Source organism: Mya arenaria, chromosome 10 (genome assembly GCF_026914265.1).
Source record: "Mya arenaria isolate MELC-2E11 chromosome 10, ASM2691426v1".
NCBI classification, from domain to species: domain Eukaryota; kingdom Metazoa; phylum Mollusca; class Bivalvia; order Myida; family Myidae; genus Mya; species Mya arenaria.
In genome coordinates this window covers 23106188-23128935 of record NC_069131.1, presented here as the reverse complement: position 1 = coordinate 23128935, position 22748 = coordinate 23106188, and the positions used below count along the sequence as shown (strand labels likewise).

The window sequence follows — 22748 nt, the reverse complement described above, 5'->3', positions numbered from 1 at the left end:
AAGTTAAGTATCTCACTTACCACATGATATAATAATTTCATAATATCTGAAATACTTTACTGTCATTGATTTGATTCAAAATACATACATTCTTGTTAAAAACACAAATACTCTTTCTTTTAATTTGACTATTGAAATTTAGGAAATTGACTTAAGTTAAGAAATGACTTAAAACTGCACTCTTACAGATTGAACGTTTAGACTACTTTTTTAATTTTTGTCTTGGAAGGGGACAATGTATCCGAAATGCCTGAAAACCAGTTATATGAGACTGTTGACAAAAAATAAGATCGCGGATTTTTATATTTAAGTCCAAACATTGATGTTTTATGCATTTTTCTTAACGCTTTTAGCAAAAGCATATTAATTTTCTAACGGAAATATGTAAATCTGCGATCTGATCTTTTGTCAGCAGTCTTTTAATACTGGTTTGCAGATATTTACGCAAAAATTTGCCCATTCCAAGACAAAAAATAAAAAAAAGTTTACCCCAGACCAGCATGATTTATAAAATAAATTATTATCTGCTGTTAACTGTGAGATAAAATAGCACATTTTACAAATTTTCCTACCAAGCACGTTTAATACCAATGCTGAAAAACAATTTGTATTTATTACATTCTCACTTAAAAGAACGCGATATAAAACCCATAAATATTTCTCTAAAAGTGTATCAATATCGAGCTCATATACCAAGTTGCAAATGAAGTGGAAACACAACACAGAGAAAGGGCAAAGTTCCAAACAAAAGCTGCGTCATTTCGCGTTGAATCACTTGTTGACTTTGTGGAATTCCTTTTGGCAGGCAAAGTGAGTGGGTAATGACATTTCTACGTGCGCACGTGTTATTGCTTGGTCGGTTAAAAGTCTAAACAAATGTTTTTAAGCTATCAATGTTTCCAACGCCTACATAGTTCTAATGTTCCGCGGGAATATGTCTTGTATCTATTCAGAACATATACTTACTTTTATGTGCATTACAAAAAATGAAATACTTTTAGCTGTTGCATAATTGAGCAAGAACAGACGGTTTAAAAATGCGCAGATATCTTTATCTAACTGAGGAACGAAAACGTTCCAATTAGCATATTTATTGCGTTTGAAAACCTTATTTATGTTCAGTGCCACTTCGTGGTATTGTAGAATAGCGTTTCAATAACTAGAACTTAAAATCCTTGAATCATCTAGGGGCGCCACCGTACCGTCTGAAACTAATGCGAGTTTCCACCCACTGACATCATGTATAAAGGTTTTGACTTTTAATGATGTGTATGAAGAAGATTATGACAATTCCAAGGAATACACTAAGGCATGTTAATGAGAAATACTCGTAGAAAACTCCACCGTTAATACAAAACAGGTGAACAATAGAGCTGGGGCATTTAAAGTAATGTGTTCTATGTCTCCATAAGCAGGGGCGTACCATAATCAGGGGCGTTCCTAGGCATACTCCGTGACGCCCGGGCGTACAAACTGATTCTGGTGCCCCTGAAATGGCAAACACTTAATACTGAATACAAAATTTAAAAGCTTAGGGGTGTATTAGTCCACCTAAACGGCCGTCAACGAGTCTTTTGACGATTTTTGTTAATATGGCAGGGATACATATGAAATGTTAAAATAATAAAAGAGTATCCCTGAACGCTCATTATTGTAGCTAAGAGGTGTATATACATGTAACTTTTAACGTGTATCGTTTGGTTAACGTTGGTCGTTATTCGACTGAATACTAGCGTTAGTATGGTAGAAAATAATTATGTTATGTCAGTATTCTCCGAAAAAAAATCCAAACGGAGAGGGAAACCGTATAGCATATTGCGACTTAACTCATGAATGGCCTTTACGTATCGATAGCTCGCTCATGTTTACGTGATCAAAATCAAACACACTACAGGTACACACCTGATAATAAACACACAGTTCACCACACGTACATTGAAGAAGGGTTTATTATCTATGTTGATGGAATCAAAGTGGCATAATTATCAGCCTCGTTTGTAGAGAAAAATATTCGTAAAACGACGAAGGCCAAGGGAAAATGAATGCGGTTTTCGTCCTATTTATCCTCCATATCAAATCAGTGGGATATACATAAAGCTATGCCTAGAACTATTGGTTTAACCAGTATTTATTGAAGATAATATTGAACAAAGTAAATAAGCATTTGAGCTACAGAAATGCATAATATACACAGAAAATAAGAAGTGATGATATGCATAAACAGTGAGTAAATCACAGAATTGAGAATTAACAATAATTGATTTTACTAAGTATCTCTTCTGACTAGAAGTATTGTAGAACGGAACGAATCTTTAGCGATAAAAACAACTTCCCCCTGAAATAAAGGTCATAATTATAGACGACACTATTCCGAGTTAGTTGGTATGTAGATTTAGAAATGAAATAGATAATTGTTACGTTGTTAATGCGCAAAATATTTACGAGCAATCTCATTATCGATATCGAGCGAGTGACAAACTATCGTACGACGCAATATATGGTTTACTGTTGTCACACATTTAGATGCAGTTTTACTTTGAAATTCAATAAATCTTTGTTGAAATTGTTTCATTACAACATCGTACCTATTACAAGGGACTTGTCGGTGCTATCATTAGAGCTGACGGAAATTACCGGAGATACCCTATAATCGCCGATCGATGAAGTGGCGGAGTTTTCCAATACCTGCCGAGCGCACGCTTTGGATTGTGGGTAAAAATGTTCATGTCGTTTCACCGTTAGCAGGCAGTTTCTAATGGTCTGTGTTACCAAAAAAAATCGAAAAATTGATCGTTCTATACGATCGTTGTAAAAAGCGTCCAAGAATGCATCAATTTCTAATACTGTCGTAGCAGATACTAGCAACAGCCATGTAGGTAACATGAAAATCAGGCTTCATTTCAATGGCCTTGCTCCTAGGTAAACACGAACTGGTATATCCGCCATACACCCTGTATCAACGACTACACGTTATGGGAGAGATTATAGAGATAAGCAATCAGATAATGAACAAGATTATCATCTGGAACCGTCACATGTCTGTGTATTACCCTACAACTGGTTGCGCATATTTATTGCCGACTTGCAGATGTTTTGTTAATAACTTGTTCGTAATAGTCTTAGAGTTATTATGTAAAAGACGCATCAATGATTCCTATTTATTAGAGGAACGTGATTATTTTTAGCAAGGGTACACAATCTAAGAACGAAAAATTAGAAGGGAATGCATTTAGATAACTATTTGTTTTATGATTGAATCTATGATCAGACCATATTAGTACCGTTACAATGTTTAAGGAGACGTCCAGTATGTACTATTGACTTGAGAATTAACGCATGGTACTTTCCTGATAGTAATGAGGCCGTTTCCGTGTTGTAAGGCGACATATTATAGGTATACATTATTTTTCGTGTGACGTTGGTCGCGGCGTCGAATTCGGCGGCGACATGTATTAAACCTTGTGCAGACAATAACTTAACATTTTTTAACGAATCCTGATTTGAAAGATGTGTTCGTGGGCAAAATAACTCCATTGTTATGTCTCCTAAACAGTAAAATAGTAGTTTTATATATCGTGAATACAGTAACTCGAGTTTTGTTTAATCCAATCAAAATGAAATTTGGTGACAGTGTTTGAAGACATGATATCTAGGTCATATTCGATCGTTTGGTAAATCGCTTCAGTAACTTCAGTTCTGCCCCTTTTTAAATAAGAGTATAGTACATTTATAAATTGTGCCGGCAATACTGTGACTTTGTTTGTATTACCCAATCATGATTGAGCTTAGTGACAGTGTATGTAGGTACATGTGTATGATGTTTTGACCAAGACTAGCCTATGATCATGATATCAATCGCTTAAGCAGAGAATCAGAGTTATGTCCCTTTCACAGTAACGTAAAGCTGGCTTACTACTAGTAATTATTATTAACGGGTTCTCATTTTACTACAAGGTCTTGCTACTTTTGGTATTACAATAGGTTTGAATATAGGCGACACATCCAATTTCACGGAATTCTAGATTTTGTGTGAAACCTTGCCCTGAAAAATCGTAATTTTGTTTAATGTGTTCTTGATTTAAGTGCGATCATTCAAGTGTTAGAATGAAGAAGCTGATTTACCGTTTTGACAACATTTTTTTATTGTTGGAATAAGCCAAATTTTGCGAATATATCTGAAAACTAGTGATACACAAGACTGATCATAAAATATCAGATCGCTGTTTTCAGGTTTGAAAACATGGAACATTTGAAACATGTTTTATGGCTAAAGGCGTTACTTATGTCTCAAGAAAAAGGCATAAAAACAATTTTTGAATATCAATATGAAATCCTACGATCTGATTTTTGTCAGAAGTCTTATATCTCTGGCTTCCATGCTTTTTCTAAAAAAAAATCTGTGAGAGTGCAGCTTTTATATGGAATTATAATACACTAAATGATAATTGATACGTTCTTGGGTCATACTTATTATTAAGCAACAAGACAGGAGTTATTATTTTACCTTAGATTTCAATGCACTTCGTAATTGAATAAAAACACACTGGCCGTGCTTTTCTTGGGCTGTTTTCGGAAGGATTTTTTTAGCCAGCCTCTGTTGATAAGATCGAACGTTTGCGTTGATAAGGTGTAATTTGAGGCTGCAATCCGGTTCTCACAAATCGGCAAATGTTAGGTATTGAAGTGTATCACGGTTTTCCCTGAGTTAAGAACTAGGTAAAAACTGTATTCTCTAGAAATTTTAGCACAAACTTTATGAGCTATATCAGTTTATTTCGTTCGAATTTTATAACTTCTCAGATATTGGCCTGATTGTTCAAAGTTTTGTTTTAGTTAACAGCTTGATTAACGACCTCGATGTAATGGTTAAAATATGAAATAGTTCATGATATGCTCATATATTTAAATTAAACAGGTAATGCTTAAACACTTGTCTCGAATCTTGTTTAAAATATTTAGATTACAAGTGTGCCAATGAAATTTCCAGAGCATTAAATACAGATTTGACGTTAACAATGATGACGTTAACAATTATGACGTTCACAATGTTGACGTTAACAATGATGACATTCACAATGATGACGTTCACGATGATGACGTTAACAATGATGACGTTAACAATGATGACGTTAACAATGATGACGTTAACAATGATGACGTTCACAATGATGACGTTAACAATGATGACGTTAACAATGATGACGTTCACAATGATGACGTTCACAATGATGACGTTCACAATGTTGTTAACTTTAACAAAGGTCTGAACAATTGGCTCTCTTATGTAATAATTCACTGGTTTTAAAACGCCCTACCCGTTATGGGACGTGGTGAAGAAATTCAAATGTAAAAAATATCATTTTGTTTGGTTCATGCTGATTTTTTTATTACCAAGATTTGACCGGGACATATTCTTATGTGTGGCAGCCGAAAACGTTTCCATTCGTACGATTTCGTATCTAGTACATTACACTCCAAATGAACCAATCTTTACCAAATCAAGATACGTTGTATTTAGTGGATTTTCGCTACAGTTACAGGCAAAAAAAAATCAAGGATATATTGTCCACATGTACATGTCACTTTAAACAATAGACCTTGGCTAAGTACAGGTAAAAAGGAAACGCGTTACATACCCTCTACAAGTCATTTTTGGTAGTTTAAGTACAGGCAAAGTGTAACTTGTAGGGCAGAATGCCCATATGTATATGTCATTTAAGGTAATGGTTGAAGTACAATAGACATGTTCATAAATAGTTTCCAATTTTGATTTTCATTTTATTTGTGAATCAACGTTTCCGTTGCCAATTGTTATAGAGGTTCCACATGTCAATACATGTCAATTTAGTCGAACCTTCTCTGCAGTACATGAACACTGTTTTAATAGTCTGCACATGGTTATGTCATATTTCCTGTAGTCTCCATGTAAGTATGAATATGTAAGTCATATTTATCCACATATATATGTCATATATCCTGAGGCTCCACATCAGTATGTCATATTTCATGTGGACTCCATATCACTGTGTCATATTTCATGTATTCTCCACATAAATATGGCATATTTCATGAAGTCTGCACATCAGCATATTTCAGGTCGTTGATATACATTACATTAGGTGCCATAATACCGTCCTAACTTACATATCATATTAAAGGCCTAGTTTAAAGTGGCATGAAAATCCCCTGCTGTGCATCTCCTTCTAATTGCACTGGTGTCACATTAGGCGCCAATTTCCTGTGTATTCGTTTATTGGCTCAGGGCCATTTAGGGTCCATTTCTATAATAAACATCCAAACCTGCACAGCAGGATACTCAGATCGGAGATCCATTAACAGAGGTTGTGTACAAATACACGGTTCGGGTGGGGGGGGGGTCACTTACAGAAGGCTTAAACTTTAAGTAGTGGGCAGTCGGTGGACCATGTTATAATACACTGCGTTATGTTATTAGTTTCTCACATTTACATGTTATTTCAGGTTGTGGATCTACGTTCACAGGTCCGTGAGGCTGGCTCAGGTGGCACCAGTAACGGGGAGCCAAGAAAGGTAACTCGTCTGTTACGTTTTGTTTGCATGCCGTTCTGAGTTACATCCCTTTGCTTGTTGCAGGCTTGCCGTAAAAGAATATTTGTTAAAAATTAAGAAATAAATTTGTTACGCAAATTCTAAAGAAACAATTATTGTGTACGTCTCACTTGAGTACTGTGAACGTTTAATATAGATGATTAAAGAATTTTAAATGTCAATGTAAAATGTCAATCATTTTGCATCAGTCCCCGTGTGGTGCATGTATTGTCAACGTTAAAATTAATCAGAAATAAACATAGTTTAATTGATTGATATTGAGTATGCCCCTACAAAAATCAGTGCGTGCGTCCGTGCGTTCGTCCGTGTCCGATTTTGTCCGAATTTGTGTCGCTCAAAACTTTAAAACTATTTCACCTAAAGTCAAGGAAGCTTGGTCGATTTTTTAGTATGAAGTTTTGCACCTGGGGTGACGTTACCCGCTACCCCTGGGCAATTATTATCAAATTATGATGTTATTTGCATTTTTCTGGACTTGCGTCGCTCTGAACTCTTAAACTACGTTACCCAAAATGTTGAAACCTTAGGTGAATGTTAATCGGCTAATGAAGTTGTGCACCGGGGGTTTCCCCCGCTGCACTTAATAAAACCAGAGTTGTGGCCCTTGTATGTGCAAAAAATGGCACTTCTGGATTTGTGTCGCTCAAAACTATACACCGAGAATCAAAAAGCCTTGGCGGAAGGTTATTTAGGTGATAAAGTTGCGCCAATTGGCTTCGTTTCCTGCTGCATTTAGTTAAACTAGAGGCATGGCCCTTGAATTAACAAAAGTTTTCATTTCTGGATATGTTTCGCTCACAACTTCAAACCCACGTGATCAAGAGTCATGGAAATTTGGGAGAATGTTCTTGAGTGATAAGTAGTGCACCTTGAGTTTTGTTTCCCGCTGCACTTAGTAAAATAAGAGTCATGGCCAATGAATAAGCAAGCACTGACTTTCCTTGCAAAACTATTAAACCTACTGTTATGAAACTGGTGTGGTGAAGGTTGTTCAGGTGATAAAGTTGTGCACCTGGGTTTTGTTTGACGCTGAACCTAGGACAACTAGCGTGTTGGCCCTTGAATTAAAATTGGTTTATTTGGATTTGTGTCGCGTAGAAGCACAACTTATTTCACATAGAGTTATATAACCTTGGGGATGTTGTTCATGTGATGAAATTGTGCACCACGGTTTTCCCTGCTGCACATAGTACAGTCATAGTTTTGGTCTTTGCATTAGAAAAAAATGGCATATTTTTGGACTTGTTTAACTTGTGTCGCCATACACCCATGACATCCTTTTGGAAGGTATTTGATAGTATAGAGTTGTGGGACTTCAATTTTGATGCATATTTATGGTGAATTGACAAAGTGATGGCCCTTGCTTTTGTGACAAACGCATAATATGGGTGCATCCGTGTCCTATGGACACATTTCTAGTTATAGGATACATCGCTATTTACTTTAAATATACAAATAATTTAATAGTTCAAACATTGCAATGCAAATTTGCCCTGCCAAAATATTCCATTTTATCCCCTGTTCACCCTCTGTTTTAAGTTATCCTGTTACAATGTAGCAAGTTTGAAAAGTGTTACCCCATGTTACTCCTCAAAAGGGGGTAGAGCAGTACTCTATTTATTTCGCTATTTATGACGTCTTCGTTATATTTGTGTTTTCTTTAAATCGTTGCTTTGCTTTAATATTGAACGGACTGATGAGCATGGTTTGGGGTGTGTTTATTCATGTCTATTTAAACGTGGTACTATTAGATTTGATATGACTTCACGATGCAGAATCGTGCCGTAGTATTCACGAATAAAATGGAGCAGGTACGCTGAATTTCGAGGAAAATATAAGTGCATTCTTAAAAAGTAACAAATAATTATTTTTAGAATCATGATGTCCATAGAATAGGCTTCATTAAACCTTTCAATAGAAACCTTTTTCTTTTTTTTTTGAGAATCGCTTGGTAAGGTCGTGAGTCAAAAAAGGGTGTCTTGATATTGATAAATTGAAGGGACACAATAAACGAACTCACACCTTTAAGAACTTTTTTCGACGGCTTTCAGGACCTAATGAAACAATTCGCAGCATCAAAAAGATACTGAACTTATGGTTTAAATAATGCGCTTTCCGTGTAATGAATATTCGTAAAAATACTTATGTGACACACTTATTCAAAATCATTACATACACATATATAACAAACATAAATTTTGATTTATACCTTTTACTACTTCCTTAGTAATGCATTTATAGAAAGTTTTAATGTCTGATTACAAGACTACAACTGTGTATCCGATTGCTGAATACGCAAAAATATCAATTGATTGGTGAATACTAAAAGATTTACTGCGATCTTCTATGGTCTCATAAGGTAGAAATACCGTATTTTCTGCACCTATTTTTCAAATATTTCCTTCAATAGAACCATTGAATTGAATTTAATCCTACGGCTCGCTTCTGCATCGTCGATATCACAATCTTAAACTTTCTTTTTGTCTGTCTTCATAACTCTTACAGTAGATATGTATAGGGAGGTGTAAATAAGCAATTTTAATAGTCAATACAATGAAAGAAAAAACAACATCTTATCTATTTTTACACTTACTCAAAAGAATACCGCGAAATATCAAACACTCAAAACGAATTCAACAGTTATTAGAAGTTCTGGTACTTTCGTTATGTGCTGCTCCACCTTCTCTTTTCAGTTGAATTGTGCGGAGTTCCTTGCCATGCATCGTGGTGAAGCCCTATGATCCAATCAGATGGCGCGCACCTGTCGCGTCACGTGACAGGGATACCCAATGAAAATTAAGACACAACATGACTTGATTTACATGCTTTGATTTTCTCTGATGGTTTCAATGTTTTAAACTCTTGATAAAAACAAAGAATACTTTATGTCTACAACGTTTAAAATGTAGCAGTAATGATAATAGCACATGGGTTCTATATAAGTAAAATGGATATCCGATATATAGATGTATATCATACATTTAGCCTCTTGAGTGCCAAAAACATTTATCATTTCAAAACGATCTATGTCATTTCATTTGCTCACAATTATTTTACCTGCATTCATGTTTATAAAACGTTTTGTTTCTGTCTTGAATATACTGATGAAGTCTTATATACATATAGTATTTAGTGTGTTTTGAGTGCGTTCATTTGTGTTTCTAATGTTTTCTTGTGTAAGGGTTTATAAAAAATGCCCCTTGTGGGAATCAAAATCATTTCTTCCTCATTGTCTGTAGGATTAACAGTTTAAAAAAGATATTTTTACATGCAAAATGCGTTTTTAAAATAACATGTATGTGCAATATTCATTTTTAGCATTTTTTTGCAATATTTTAAAGGAAGAGCTTAAAGCTATTTTTAATTGCAGCAATGCTTTTGGGAGTTAGTTCTCAGTGAATAAGTTCTTATTTTTAAGTATGTACACAATTGGACGATTGTTCAGGAATTTGTTAAAGTGAACACCGTTGTTATTGGCATCGTTGTTCACTTTAAATGCTAAAATATTTGATATACTCACTTCTTTTAATATACACTAGGACCTCTGTCTTAATTTTTGTGGCTTATAATGCAGATAACAAGTGTATCAAACATTCAGAGCATATCAAATAGTTAAACCTTGAAGTTAACAACGATTTGAATAATTAAGCAAATTTTTTAACAATCGGCCCAATATTCTCATACCGAGCGTATCGTTCGACCGCATTGTAGAATCAACCATTCCTAGTTACCATGGTATTCATTAGTAACTGGTTAGTAACAGTTTAAAATGTATTCTCATTGTAAAACATTTATCCTTGAATCAATCATTAAGTTAAATAGTTGAACGAATATATCTGTCTTCCGATAATCTGTCCCGTGTAAGTTTCATACTTTACCCCGTTATATACATGTGTTCAGTAATTGTAAAAAAACTTGTAAAATTGTCTAAAAGTTTCACTTTCGCAGATGGACCGTTTTGACAACTTTTTCATTTTTTTGTCTTAGAAATAGCCATTTTTTGCGTAAATGTCTTAGAACTAGGATATTAAACTGCTGACAAAGGATCAGATCGCAGTTTTTCATATTTACGTTCGAAAATTGATGTTTTATGCCGTAAAAAACCCTCATTTGTCTTAAAACGTTAGTAACGCTTTAAGCCACAAAACTTCAAATTTCGAACGTAGATATTTAAACCTGCGATGTGATATTTTGTCAACAGTCTTATATCACTGGTTTCCAGACATTTTCGCAAAGATTGGCTCATTCCAAGACAAAAATAAAACAGTTGTCAAAAAGGTCAATCTGTCAGAGTGCAGCTTAAACATAACTTTTTCCATTTCAATCTTGAAATTAAAAAGCAAAACAAAATTGAATAAAAAGTGTGCTACTTGAATTTGAAGGTGTGTTTGAACGGTCATAGTTTTATAATTAATTTTACAATATTTTGTAGTATAATCACATAATGGTGATATGTACAGTATAACGTTTGTATTTATTTTATTTAAACAACATGTATAAAGGGTGCAGTTGAAAATAAAGCATTTTATTTATACGATTGATGTTTCTTTATTGCATGAACTGAAGCATAGATATTTTTACGAAACTGAATATCATTTCGACGCTAAAACGAAAGTCGAAGGATGACCATATTTGTGTCATGATCATCGTCCTCTTCGTCCAGAATATTAACCTTGGCAATATCTTAATGCTCGTGAAATATATAAATATATTCACTAATTTTCGAAATTATACTTTGTCTAATGGGATGGCAGTATTTTTCAAATTATTCGTACATTTATTTGAGAAAATTACAATAAACCTGCCATTATGACATTAATCTAATTATTAGACGGTTTTAAACTGTTGCATTATTTATTCGTTATGAAAATGCGCGACATGCGTATTTTATAGAGATGTGTCTGGATTAAATGACCGTTGGCGAAATACATGGGTGGTTTTCAATATTGGTCTCAATTGGATCTTAGAACGATGTAACTAATCGGATTGCGTGGATCTATAAAGTGAGTGCAGTCAATGATGTAGTATCATAAGATTGACTTCAGTTGCATAATGAATAGCACCAATCAACAAAATTAATCGTCCAAACCTTACCAAAGTTATTCGAGTAGAAAAAACAATTCAAACAAATTAGCGTCTGTGACTTCACTTTTATGGTCGTGCGAAACTAAACGTGTTGGTTTGTGGTCACCAAGCCAGGCAAGAGGGTTTTCTCCGGGTACCCCTAAAACACAAGACAGTAAGAACTTGTTTCACAAATGTTGCTAAATCAATAAGTTTAAACTAACATATTGACGGTTTGTGTCTTTCTATTCGTATTAATAAACAGAAAAGAGAGGTCGCAAAGCAGTACTTGTACGGGTATTCTTGCGTGTGGGCTACGGTTTGTGCACTACGTCATTAGGGTATGTGTATATTGTACTAGTTTAGAATAACACTTACGATAACACGAGGAAATCTATTTTATCCAGTACCGGCCAGTCTATAAATTCAGGGTTAAAGGGCAATTCGCAATCGAACTTTAAGGGTCACAAATAAAGAAGTCACAAATCACTAAAATCAGTGGCTTTTACTTGCAAATGCCACTGCACAATTGTGACTAGCGACTTGGACTTTAACCTTAACGCAAAAACATTACACATTATGTTGTTTACAGTGGGCGGAGCCTGTGGTTAGTAGGCAATATATGAATCGAACAATTATGCTTCGCATGTCATAAGTAAAATATTTGGTAGAAACATGTCTAAGAACGCTAGCTTCGATAATATTCGTTAAATGATGACCTTTGATTGTCAATGAAAGTCGAACGAGCGTTGACATTAGCTTGCCGTATTCTTTTATCGGGTTTGCGACCGCATATAGCTCACAATTCATGTACATTAAGCCGATGATCATATCACAAAGAGTATCGTGGCGGGTCCGTGGTCTAGTGGTAAGACTTTTGACTATTAATCCAGGGGTTGCAGGTTCGATTCCCCGCCGCAACACTACAAAAATTGTAATGGTCTTCAAACAATGGGTGTCCCGTGTGACAGTGCTATACACTAGTGCACGTTAAAGAACCAGGACAGTTCTAACCAGGGGTACATTCTGTGCACTTTGCTCCAAAAAACGAAAAAGACTTACAATTTTATCAGAGCCGCACGGGCTTTGCTCACACACACCTTTCCATCACAGAGGGAACCTTAAACATTCCAACATCAGTACAAGACACGCACAATGTTAGAATTAAGATTTGGTTGCGATTAGAGGATAACTAGGAATACAAGGGGGAAGGGGTGGGGGAAGTTTCTCATTGAATAATTTACCTAATACAAAATACTTAGTATTGAGTAAGAAATAGAAGATGTACATTTGTAGTACATCATTGGTTATAAGAGCGTATGTCATGTTTCAATCCTAAAAGCGTTGAACCACTATTCCCCGTCAGCGTTAACCGGTGAATATCGGATGACCTGCTAGCAAGAAACACACAGCGGTTACTTCCCTTTGTCGTACAGATGGTGATCAAAATCACGTGATGGCGTTCGAAGTGAAAATGTTCTTTCATTTGTTTTACATTGAAAACGTTTCGTTTCTTAATGGAATTAAAATAAACTATTAAATCAATACGTGTTATTTAGTTTTGTTAAAACACAACTGGTATGATTGAAATCCAGCCATTTTTATATGTAGTTGCAGATTTCTTCTATGCACGTCAACGGAGATTTTCTGCGTGAATTAAGTTCGGTTTTATTGAAAAAGTCAGGACCAGGAAACACCTTTGGCCCCGTAGTATTTAATCCTATTTTAATGGCGATTACAAACGATTCGGGTGTCACCATTTCATGTTCAGCCTGATCAAAACGTTTTGCACGTAACCGACGGCTTGACCCTAGCCATGGACGCCAACTTTGTATGGAATGAAGTTGGCTTATTTCTATAACGTTAATTTAAACGCTCAATATAGGACTTTTGGCTTTGTGGAACTCTGATTTACTATTTGAATAATACGTCCGCATGCATAGTTTTTACAAAAATGTTAAAGACGATTCCTACGGTACCAATATTTCAATATTTTTTTGTAACCATTTGAAATTAAGCTAACGCTCTCACAACGGTCTTCTAGCACCGACTTAGCGGGGTTTTTTTTAAGAAGAATCAGTGAAATAAAATGAATGACCTATAGATGGAACTCTGACTGGATACTCTTTGTTGACGTTGGCCAAGTGGGTGTAGTTGAATTCAATGGTATTCTAGTCGTACGGAATCATTGTATGTAATTGAATGGCAATTTGAAAATAGAATGCATCTTAAGCCAATGCTAGGGGCGTTAGGTTGCACCTACTATTCCTGTCAACTGGCTGATTTTTACTGCTATTTTCATATGCTGTATGTACTGTGTGCTTCGGTATGAACTCTCCAGAATGAATAGAGGGGATTCTTCATTAACTTTGGTCAAGTAGAATTGGCAAACTGGTATAAGAACAAAACAAATGCAAAACGTTTGTGAGATCTTGTAGTTGTAAATTACCACGTTTAAATAATGCTAAGGGGGGTAACTATAGTTTTGCCAGCCGAATACCGTAAAAAGAGTTAATGCGCCTTAGCTTATTGTAGTTAAAAACAAATAGTATTCATACTCTACGCGCTCTCTAAGTGTTATATCTTATTAAAACGGATATATTCTTGAACTCATTAAACCTTTTATCTGTATTACGTTTCAATAAGCTCTGTACTTCAAGCCATATATACGTTGTCACAAATATAATTGTATGAACCAGTGGCGGTAACAAGAAAATAATAGTTTTGAGGGGGAGGGGCTGGGGGTGCATGACACGTATAAAATCGTTGATGCACTTTAACCCTTCATTCAATGACACTTGAAAACATAGAAAGTGGACATACTTATGAAAAAACATGTTTACAAATTTCAGCGTTCATATTGTAAATAAATCAATTTAAGGTTTGTTTAGGGTTCCTTTGCCGGCCAATAGTAGAGCACGACCCCCTGTGACCCCCCCCCCCCCCATCCGTTAGAACCTCCACTGTGAACCCCCATTCCCTTTGGATTTCGATGAACGTGTTGCCATTACTTTGCATCGTTCTGTGAAACATACTTTAGTAAGACTTTTTACAAGCAAATAATACTACAACATTACTGGCAATATGTCATGCTTCAGAAAAATGCCAAATGTATAAAACAAAATCGTTCGCTAAAGGGCTTTTGGTCATGGCCAACTATTAAGACCACCTGTTATCCGTCGACCACCAAAGCTAAGCATCAATCTGTCGAAAGCCGAAATCTTAATGTCGTAGATAATAATTGTAATGTGTATTAACAGTTTTATACGTAGGCATCAGAAATAAAGCATAGGTACTGTTTGGTTACAAAGATCAGCTATGGTGCGAGACTGCGTTGTTCAAACCATGCACTGTGGGTGAGTTATGCCCCCTTCCCATTGTGATTGTTGTTTCCCTAAAGTGACACTCTTTTTCAAAATCAGTACATACACATGTAAAACAAACATAAAGTTTGAGTGATACACCCTCAACTACTTTATACTAAATAATGCATTTACGGAAAATATTAATTTCTATTAACAATATAATAACCTTGTATTTAATAGCTGAACACGCAAAAATATTAAATGATTGGTGAATGCAAAAAGATTTACTGCGATCTACTATGGTCTTATAAGGTAGCAATACCGTGATTTGTGCACATTTCTTTTAAATTAAACTCGGTGTCCTTCATAAGAATCATTGTTTTCGACATTTAATCATCCGTTTTGGTATATTGAAACAGTTGTATTAAATGGGTTCAAACTTATTTGGGAGTAATAGTGCATCTTTAAACCTTATGATCCACGAACAACAGGACATGGCAGACCCGTAACCCAATTTGATAAAGACATGTCCCCGAGTTCAGGGATGAGCCGACTCAGAAGCTGATTGTTTCGATAGCAATTAAACTGAATATAAATAGTTTTCTCTTAATTAAAGCTGCACGCTAACAGATTGATTGTTTTTTGTCCAACTTTTTTGTCTTGGAATGAGTCAATTTTTGCGAAAATGTCTGTGCATCATTCATATAAGACTGCTGTCAAAAGCTCAGATCGCAGTTTTCCATATGTACGTTTGAAAACTGATGTAAAAACGCCATAACAAAAATGTCTCTTTTCGTCAGTTTACCAAACAATTATATCTATTATATTGTGAGTCATCTTATATAAGTGAATTGAAGGCACTGATGGGGTAAGTGTGAAGTTATGCATATCCTCCTCATAATGGATTTGGGTACATAGACTTGGAATAATACACATTTTTTACACATTATGGTTCAGTGTTATCCTTGCCTGAGATTAGTGAGTTCATGCCTTAAATAATTTCCATCACACAAACTTGTGTTTTAAGTCAAAACATGCCTTTATTATCAGAAATGGCTCCGACCGACCTTGTGATACCGTCCCAACAAAACACAACCAACCTGCCTTATCTTTACGTAATTCTTAAACATCTCATATATTTTATGTAATGCCACAGATATTCGGGAAAACATCTCTTCTGTCAGAATGTTCCTTGTTTTTCCAGAAACTCGTGCCGACCAATTTCATACTCAATTGAACACGGTGCATCGAAAAATTGCAAATGAATTTAAAACGCGCATTCTGTGTGCTTATTGCAGTTAATTGCAATAAATGGGTAATTTGTTACAGCAAGAGAAAGTTTATGCATGGCATCAATGTTGCCGGATAACTGTGCACGTGTTTCGTTGCAGATGGCTTTGATTGACATTAAAATTACTTCCATAAAGTACTGACTTGAGACAAATACACATCTATGTCATCTTCGTGTATCTTCTTTGTGTACATTCCCGACGTATTCGCCAATATCATCTGCGCTTCTATATATGTATATTATCTGCGCTTCTATATATGTATATTATCTGCGCTTCTATATATGTATATTATCTGCGCTTCTATATATGTATGTTTTCGGCGTTTTATATTAAGGACCAGTAATTGATAATTATTAAACTTATTAAATAACCAATATTACAGACACCAAAGTAATATTCGAGTATTACAATTTGAAACATAAACAAATATTTTTTTCACAAAATACAACCGTTAATACTATCGATGCAATTAAAACTAGCGAATTAAGGTGGTGGGGCGCACCCGGCACGCGGCCCTTTAATATCGTTCAATTTTACTTTTTATGTCAATATCGGCGAAAAATAAGTTATCGAATGCGCTCAAGAACGCACCATTTCGGTTTTGAGGTTGTAAAATAATCGTGTGGGGAACTGCCCCCACCCCTTGCCAAAAATGTTTGACCATTTAAAGTTCGGTTATATGGGAGAGAAGAATGTCAAAATGTTGTGGCCTGATTTACGCCCCCTCTAATGTCAATTACTGGATACGCCCCGGATAACAGTTTAAAATGATGTAGGATTTTATTTGTTTTTACTCTTGATTGCGATTCTATTAGATATCAGCTTAATCGAGGCAACAACGAATAGTTTAAATGAATAGTATGTTCTGTTCTGTTCTGTTCTGTTCTTTTGTTCTTATACCGTTTACGTGCCCAACAGTAATAAACCGTGACACCTAGAACAAACAACGCTTGATTTTTTAACATATAATTGTATACTGTATAGAATTTCAAATTCTGAACAATCCAAAACTGTTTTCCACAAATGATAAAGTTAATAACGCAAAAAGTACATCCTCTGAGATATACATCATTTAAACATCTAGCGTTACAATACATTCGCTTATTTAACTTCGTTCTGAAAATCTACGATTTAATTAACAAAGAACATTAGGTTTGCTTGATTTTAAACATTTATAAATCTCCTCTTTTGAAGTTTGATTTATGATATTGTAGGATTTACTTTTAATGTAGCGTGTTTCGTGTCTTATTAACATTTACCGATCATACGAATAAATTCGACTGCAAACCTCATAGGTAGCTCATATATCTTGGATATCTTGGATAAAAGTTCCTCATTATCACAACTAATATTTATGCACCAGTCAATTGTAACCACGGCCCCTAGCTCCGGGGGTATACCGAGGATAGCCGGGGATGGGATAGCTTGGGAAATGAGCCGTGTTTTTACCTTCGAGGTGGCCCCGCAGTGTCGGGTGGATGCGGTGGTTTTGTCTTTGCGCAAAAAATAGCGGGGAATGGGCCTTACCTAGGGTCCCTGGGGTGCGGGGGCGTTTGGCGGGGATTTTACCATCAGTTCGTCCCCGCACGACGGGGATCTTACCCTCGCTTGGCTGGACCGAAAGTCAAAGTCCCCGCTATTCCCCAGACCTGGGTGTGGGAGGGCGTTGTTTATTATTGACTGGTGCATTAAGTTGTTTTAAATTTCCCTTATAGCTACGGTGGCACAGAGGTGACATATGTATGTTTATATTTATCTCGTGCGCACGATAAAAAACATACAAATGTCACCTCTGTTCCACCGTAAATAGCAGCAAACAAAGATTCAAAATCTTAAGTTTTATTCTTTATTTTAGCGCTTCATCTTATAGATTTTGACGATTACAACATGAGTAGTTTACAACATAGTGTGTACACTACTAATGAGGTTTAAGGTTGCTGGTATGCACTTACATAAAATAAACGGTTCTGCGACTGTGTCGCATCCAACCAATCATTTTGTAAGTACATACATTTACTAAAGAGAGTCAAGTAGATTGGTATTAATTCATAAAACGTTATTTATTAATGCATTTAATGACTTCCTAAAGATATAAGTACAGGGCGTAAAAATACATTTGGTTCGGGTTACCCGACCCTAGCTACGAAATAGGCGCCGACCCTACCGTTTTTATAGTCAGTTTTTTTTCTCTTTTTTAAACGTGTGTTTTAATATGTAAGTTAAAACCTTTAAATATTTATAATGAATACTACTTGAACACAATTCTCCAATGATGCCAATAACGTTCTTACAAAATAACCTTATAAAAAAAGCCTACCTACCCTGCCTGTTTTTTGAAAGGGATGTTACCCTAACCTAATCTATTTGGCCTAAGTTGATTATCATACATAGGAGATACCGGAAGCTGCAAAACACACATTATATATATTATTATTTTATAACTCCCAAAGAAGCATATACAATCATTATATTGGTTGATGTTGTATACTATTACATATTAATGTTCTCTGAAAATAACATATATTTAAAACAAACATATTCAAATATCGTATTAATAATTATCTTTATTTGAAGGATTTATCTCGGAACATACCTGATTTTGTAAGAAGTATTTTATGACTGCTTTTCATCAAGGTAATATATTTCATCAAACTCGTGGGAGTGTACTAAATACCTCGGATTTAATGTGTACATATACTGGGCATTTGGGAACAAAAAAAAAGAAATTCGCCTCGTATCGATGGATTGATGTGTAGTTCTGACTTCAATTTAAAGACCTATAATTTTGCAAGTCGATTTCTTAGGGAAGCAGTCCTTTTCTAAAGCTGCAATCTCACCTCACAGAGTGACCGTTTTGACAACGTTTTTATTTTTATGTCCTGGAATGAGCGTATATGTCTGGACACCAGTGATTCAAGATTTCTGACAATAGATCAGATCGCAATTTATTTTCATATTTACGTTAGAAGTGATGTTTTATGGCTAAAAGCTTTATTTACGCTTTAATAAAAATTGGAATTTTCGGCATAATAAAATTTTTCGGCAGTTTCAGATCTATTCTATTGTGAGTTGTCTTATATGAATGAATTAAAGGCATTGATGCCGAAAATAGCTGAATCTGAGACAAAAATTGAAAAAAAAATCCTGTCAATCTGTTATGCACCAGTCAATTGTCACCACGGCTCCTCCAGGTCCGGAGAATAGCGGGGACTTTGACTTTCGGTCCAGCAAAGCCCGGGTAAAACCCCCGCCATGCGGCGACGAACTGATTGCTAAATCCCCGCCAAATGCCCTCGCACCACAGGGACCCTATGTAAGGCACATTCCCCGCTATATTTGGCGTGAATACAAAACCACCGCATTCACCTGGCACTGTGGGGCCACCGGGAAGGTAAAAACACGGTCCTTTTTCCCGGCTATTCCCGGTATACCCCCGGACCATGGCGGCCGTGGTTACAATTGACTGGTGCATTAGAGTGCAGCTTTAAAACAATGGTCTGCTTCCCTAAGAAAGCGACAGGCAAAAAAGTGGCAAAGCTGTAACGTTTTTTAAGATAATATATGTGCAAGTCTCCAATATGGACATGGTAAACGTGTAATAGATATCTTAACCTGTCACACTGCTATCGGGGAGGAGTATGTTACAGCATTACAAGCTGTGTAGGCATACTTCATAAAAGCAAGTTTAAAATCATTAGATACCTGCATTTTAAAGTGACAAATGGGAAAATAAACAACAGCAACACAAACAACAAAAGCCATTGTATCATCAACAACAACAACAACAACAACAACAACAACAACAACAACAATTACAACAACAATAAAACAACAACAACTCCCCACGCGAAAACAATGAGTATCAAAACTGCACATTGATGGCGACGAACGTTGGAACAAACGCAAAATTGAGCTATTTTGTATTAAAAGGTCCAAAACTTAATTAATCTAATCCATTAGTAACTCCGGTATATAATGTGTTATAATTATTAACATTATAGTTAATAACAAAACATTCACGAATATTCATACCAGATGGCAGCGCGCTGTTGTATATTTGAATTCCAGTGTCGGTTCCCTGCATTCAAAGCAGCAGTTGTAATTAAACCATGATTATTTCCGCATTCTGCCGGCATGATTAATTAGAGAACTGCATTTCGGTTGCATATTGTACGCTGGATAAAGTTTTTTTCCGCTGTAGAGATAAGCTCAGACATTCTAATGCATAGGTAATATGATGGTGTCCATGGAGGCGATGCTTTTAACTTGATTGTATATATTTGAATTCACTTTTGGGCTTGTCCCTATAGTTTTCATAGTATTGTTGATTAATGAGTATAGATGTATTTAAAATATTGTAATTGGTTTGCGCTGTTTTGCAATAAAATCCCCAACCCCATTGTATTATATGTTTTACCTGACATTTAACCGCTGCCAGATGTTATAGGGCAAATTACACCAGTTCGAAAGTGCCTACTCATTGTTACATGCCTTATTTCTTTTCATTGACACATGACCGTAAATAAAAGCATGTTCATCCCATCTCAGACCATTGGCTAGCATCTATTTTTATAAGCTTTTGAAGTTGCATGATTTGTGCTTTCAAAAACGAGCTGAACGAGCTGGATCTACTTGAACTACCTTTTTATTATTCACATTTTCACCGCATTGTTTGTCCATGATCACCGGATAGTGTCATTTTACCAAATACACAGAGGTTACGTTCAACCAATTTCATGTATCTAAGGGGAAACGTAACTTTTTTTCTATAGTTTTTTCTGTTTGAACACAGGTGTACCTCTCTCCCAATATATGTTTTTGGCGTCGTGAAGCATTAAAAATCAATGTTATTTCGCGTGCAAATTGGTCAATTGTCTATAGAATATATAGAGATTTAATTTAGTAGTCTGTAACCTAAATCTACGTTGGTACCATGAATACCAAGGGCATATGTAATGAATATGACATATTGATCAATGTCCAGTTAAAAACAGCAGATAACATGAGTTCGAGAACCACCAATCCTTCAAGAATTTGGGTAGCTATTCTGGTTTTGGCCGACCCCGAATTATTTCGATAAGAATTGAAAATTAAGTGGGATTTTTGTCAAGTTATACCTCATACACAACGTTATAATTGGTTGGGATATATGGACTTGAAACAACACTACAGTCGAACCCCGTTGGCTCCAACTCGCTTTGCTCGAATTCCTCGTTGGCTCGAACTTGATGTAACGGACCGATTTATTTATGCAGAAGAAAATAATACTCGCTTGGGTCGAATTTTGGAAGGCTCGATGTATTTTCGCCAATCCCTGGGAGTTCGAGCCAACGGGATTTTATTTTAATTATATTTCTAAAATGTCCTTGCCTGATGTCAAAACCTCCATGCCTAAAATAACACAAAAATTACCATGGCTATAGCAAATAATATTCCCGTCTATCATCAGAAATGGCTCCATGCAGCCAACCTTGTGATATCGGTCATCAAAACACAAGTAAGCTGCCTGCCAAATCTAGACGTGATTTTTTAACTTCTTATAGATTCAGTTTAATGCCAGAAATATTTCTTGAAAGGTACCTTTCTGTCAGACTCTTCCTTGTTATTCCTGAAATTCGTGCCTACCAATTTCATACTCGATTACGCACGGGGCATCGAAAACTTTCCGACGCGAAAAAAGCGCATATTTTTCGGCAGGTGCCTAATTGATAATGAACTCTCTCTGAATCGACGCTTTTTCCATCCATGCTGCTTGAGGGTGTTCTTATTAGTGATATGCATTTTAAAACGCGCATTCTGTGAGCCAATTATATCGTGTTTGTAGTAGCTAATTACATCAGTGGTTAATTGGTTTATGACTTTGGCTTGTTTATAGAGATTTATCAGTGAGCTTGTGGCTGAGACATAGTTTTAACGACGTAATTAATGACTTCACATGCTTGTAATTTCGAAAATAATACTTCAACGAACTTCCATTTTATATCATTTTTAGGTTTATAATACAAAGAAAATTTGTTTTACGGTAAGATCGCAATATATTTCACCTCACGAACACGAAAAGTAAATATTTACTCTTACCGACACTTCGTGAACTACAGTTTGGTGCTCACTCAATGAAATATATTCTGACCTTACACCAAAACAAACAAGAATCCTCCTTTGTCATGGAATTTATAAAGTCAGTTATTGGTTGGTCAATAGTTGACAGTATCGTAAAACATATATCAATTGAAATGATTAAATGTGAAAATAGTCAAAATGTTATAAAAAATACTTTTCCAATTCTATATTATTGGCCCCAACTGGAGGGAAAATAGCTACAAAAGTGAATAAGGAAGAACGTTCATAACGCAATAACGGACATATCAAATGTACAAGACAGTTACACACTTTGTCATTTGAAAATAAATTGAAGAGTTACAAATGGTTAGCACCAGAATTCGTTGTTAAAATGTTTTGGGTTTCAACATCCCAGCATCCCAAGTAGACAGCTTAAAAA

General features: G+C 35.6%; 1 protein-coding gene across 1 annotated transcript in view; it reads left to right on the top strand.

Moving 5' to 3' along the window:
* LOC128206049 (uncharacterized) overlaps positions 1 to 22748 on the top strand; it is a 208400-nt gene that overhangs the window by 11871 nt on the left and 173781 nt on the right. The window contains exon 4 of the mRNA XM_052908182.1: positions 6481 to 6549. Coding sequence (XP_052764142.1) covers positions 6481 to 6549 — 69 coding nt within the window. The remainder of the gene's footprint in view (positions 1 to 6480; positions 6550 to 22748) is intronic.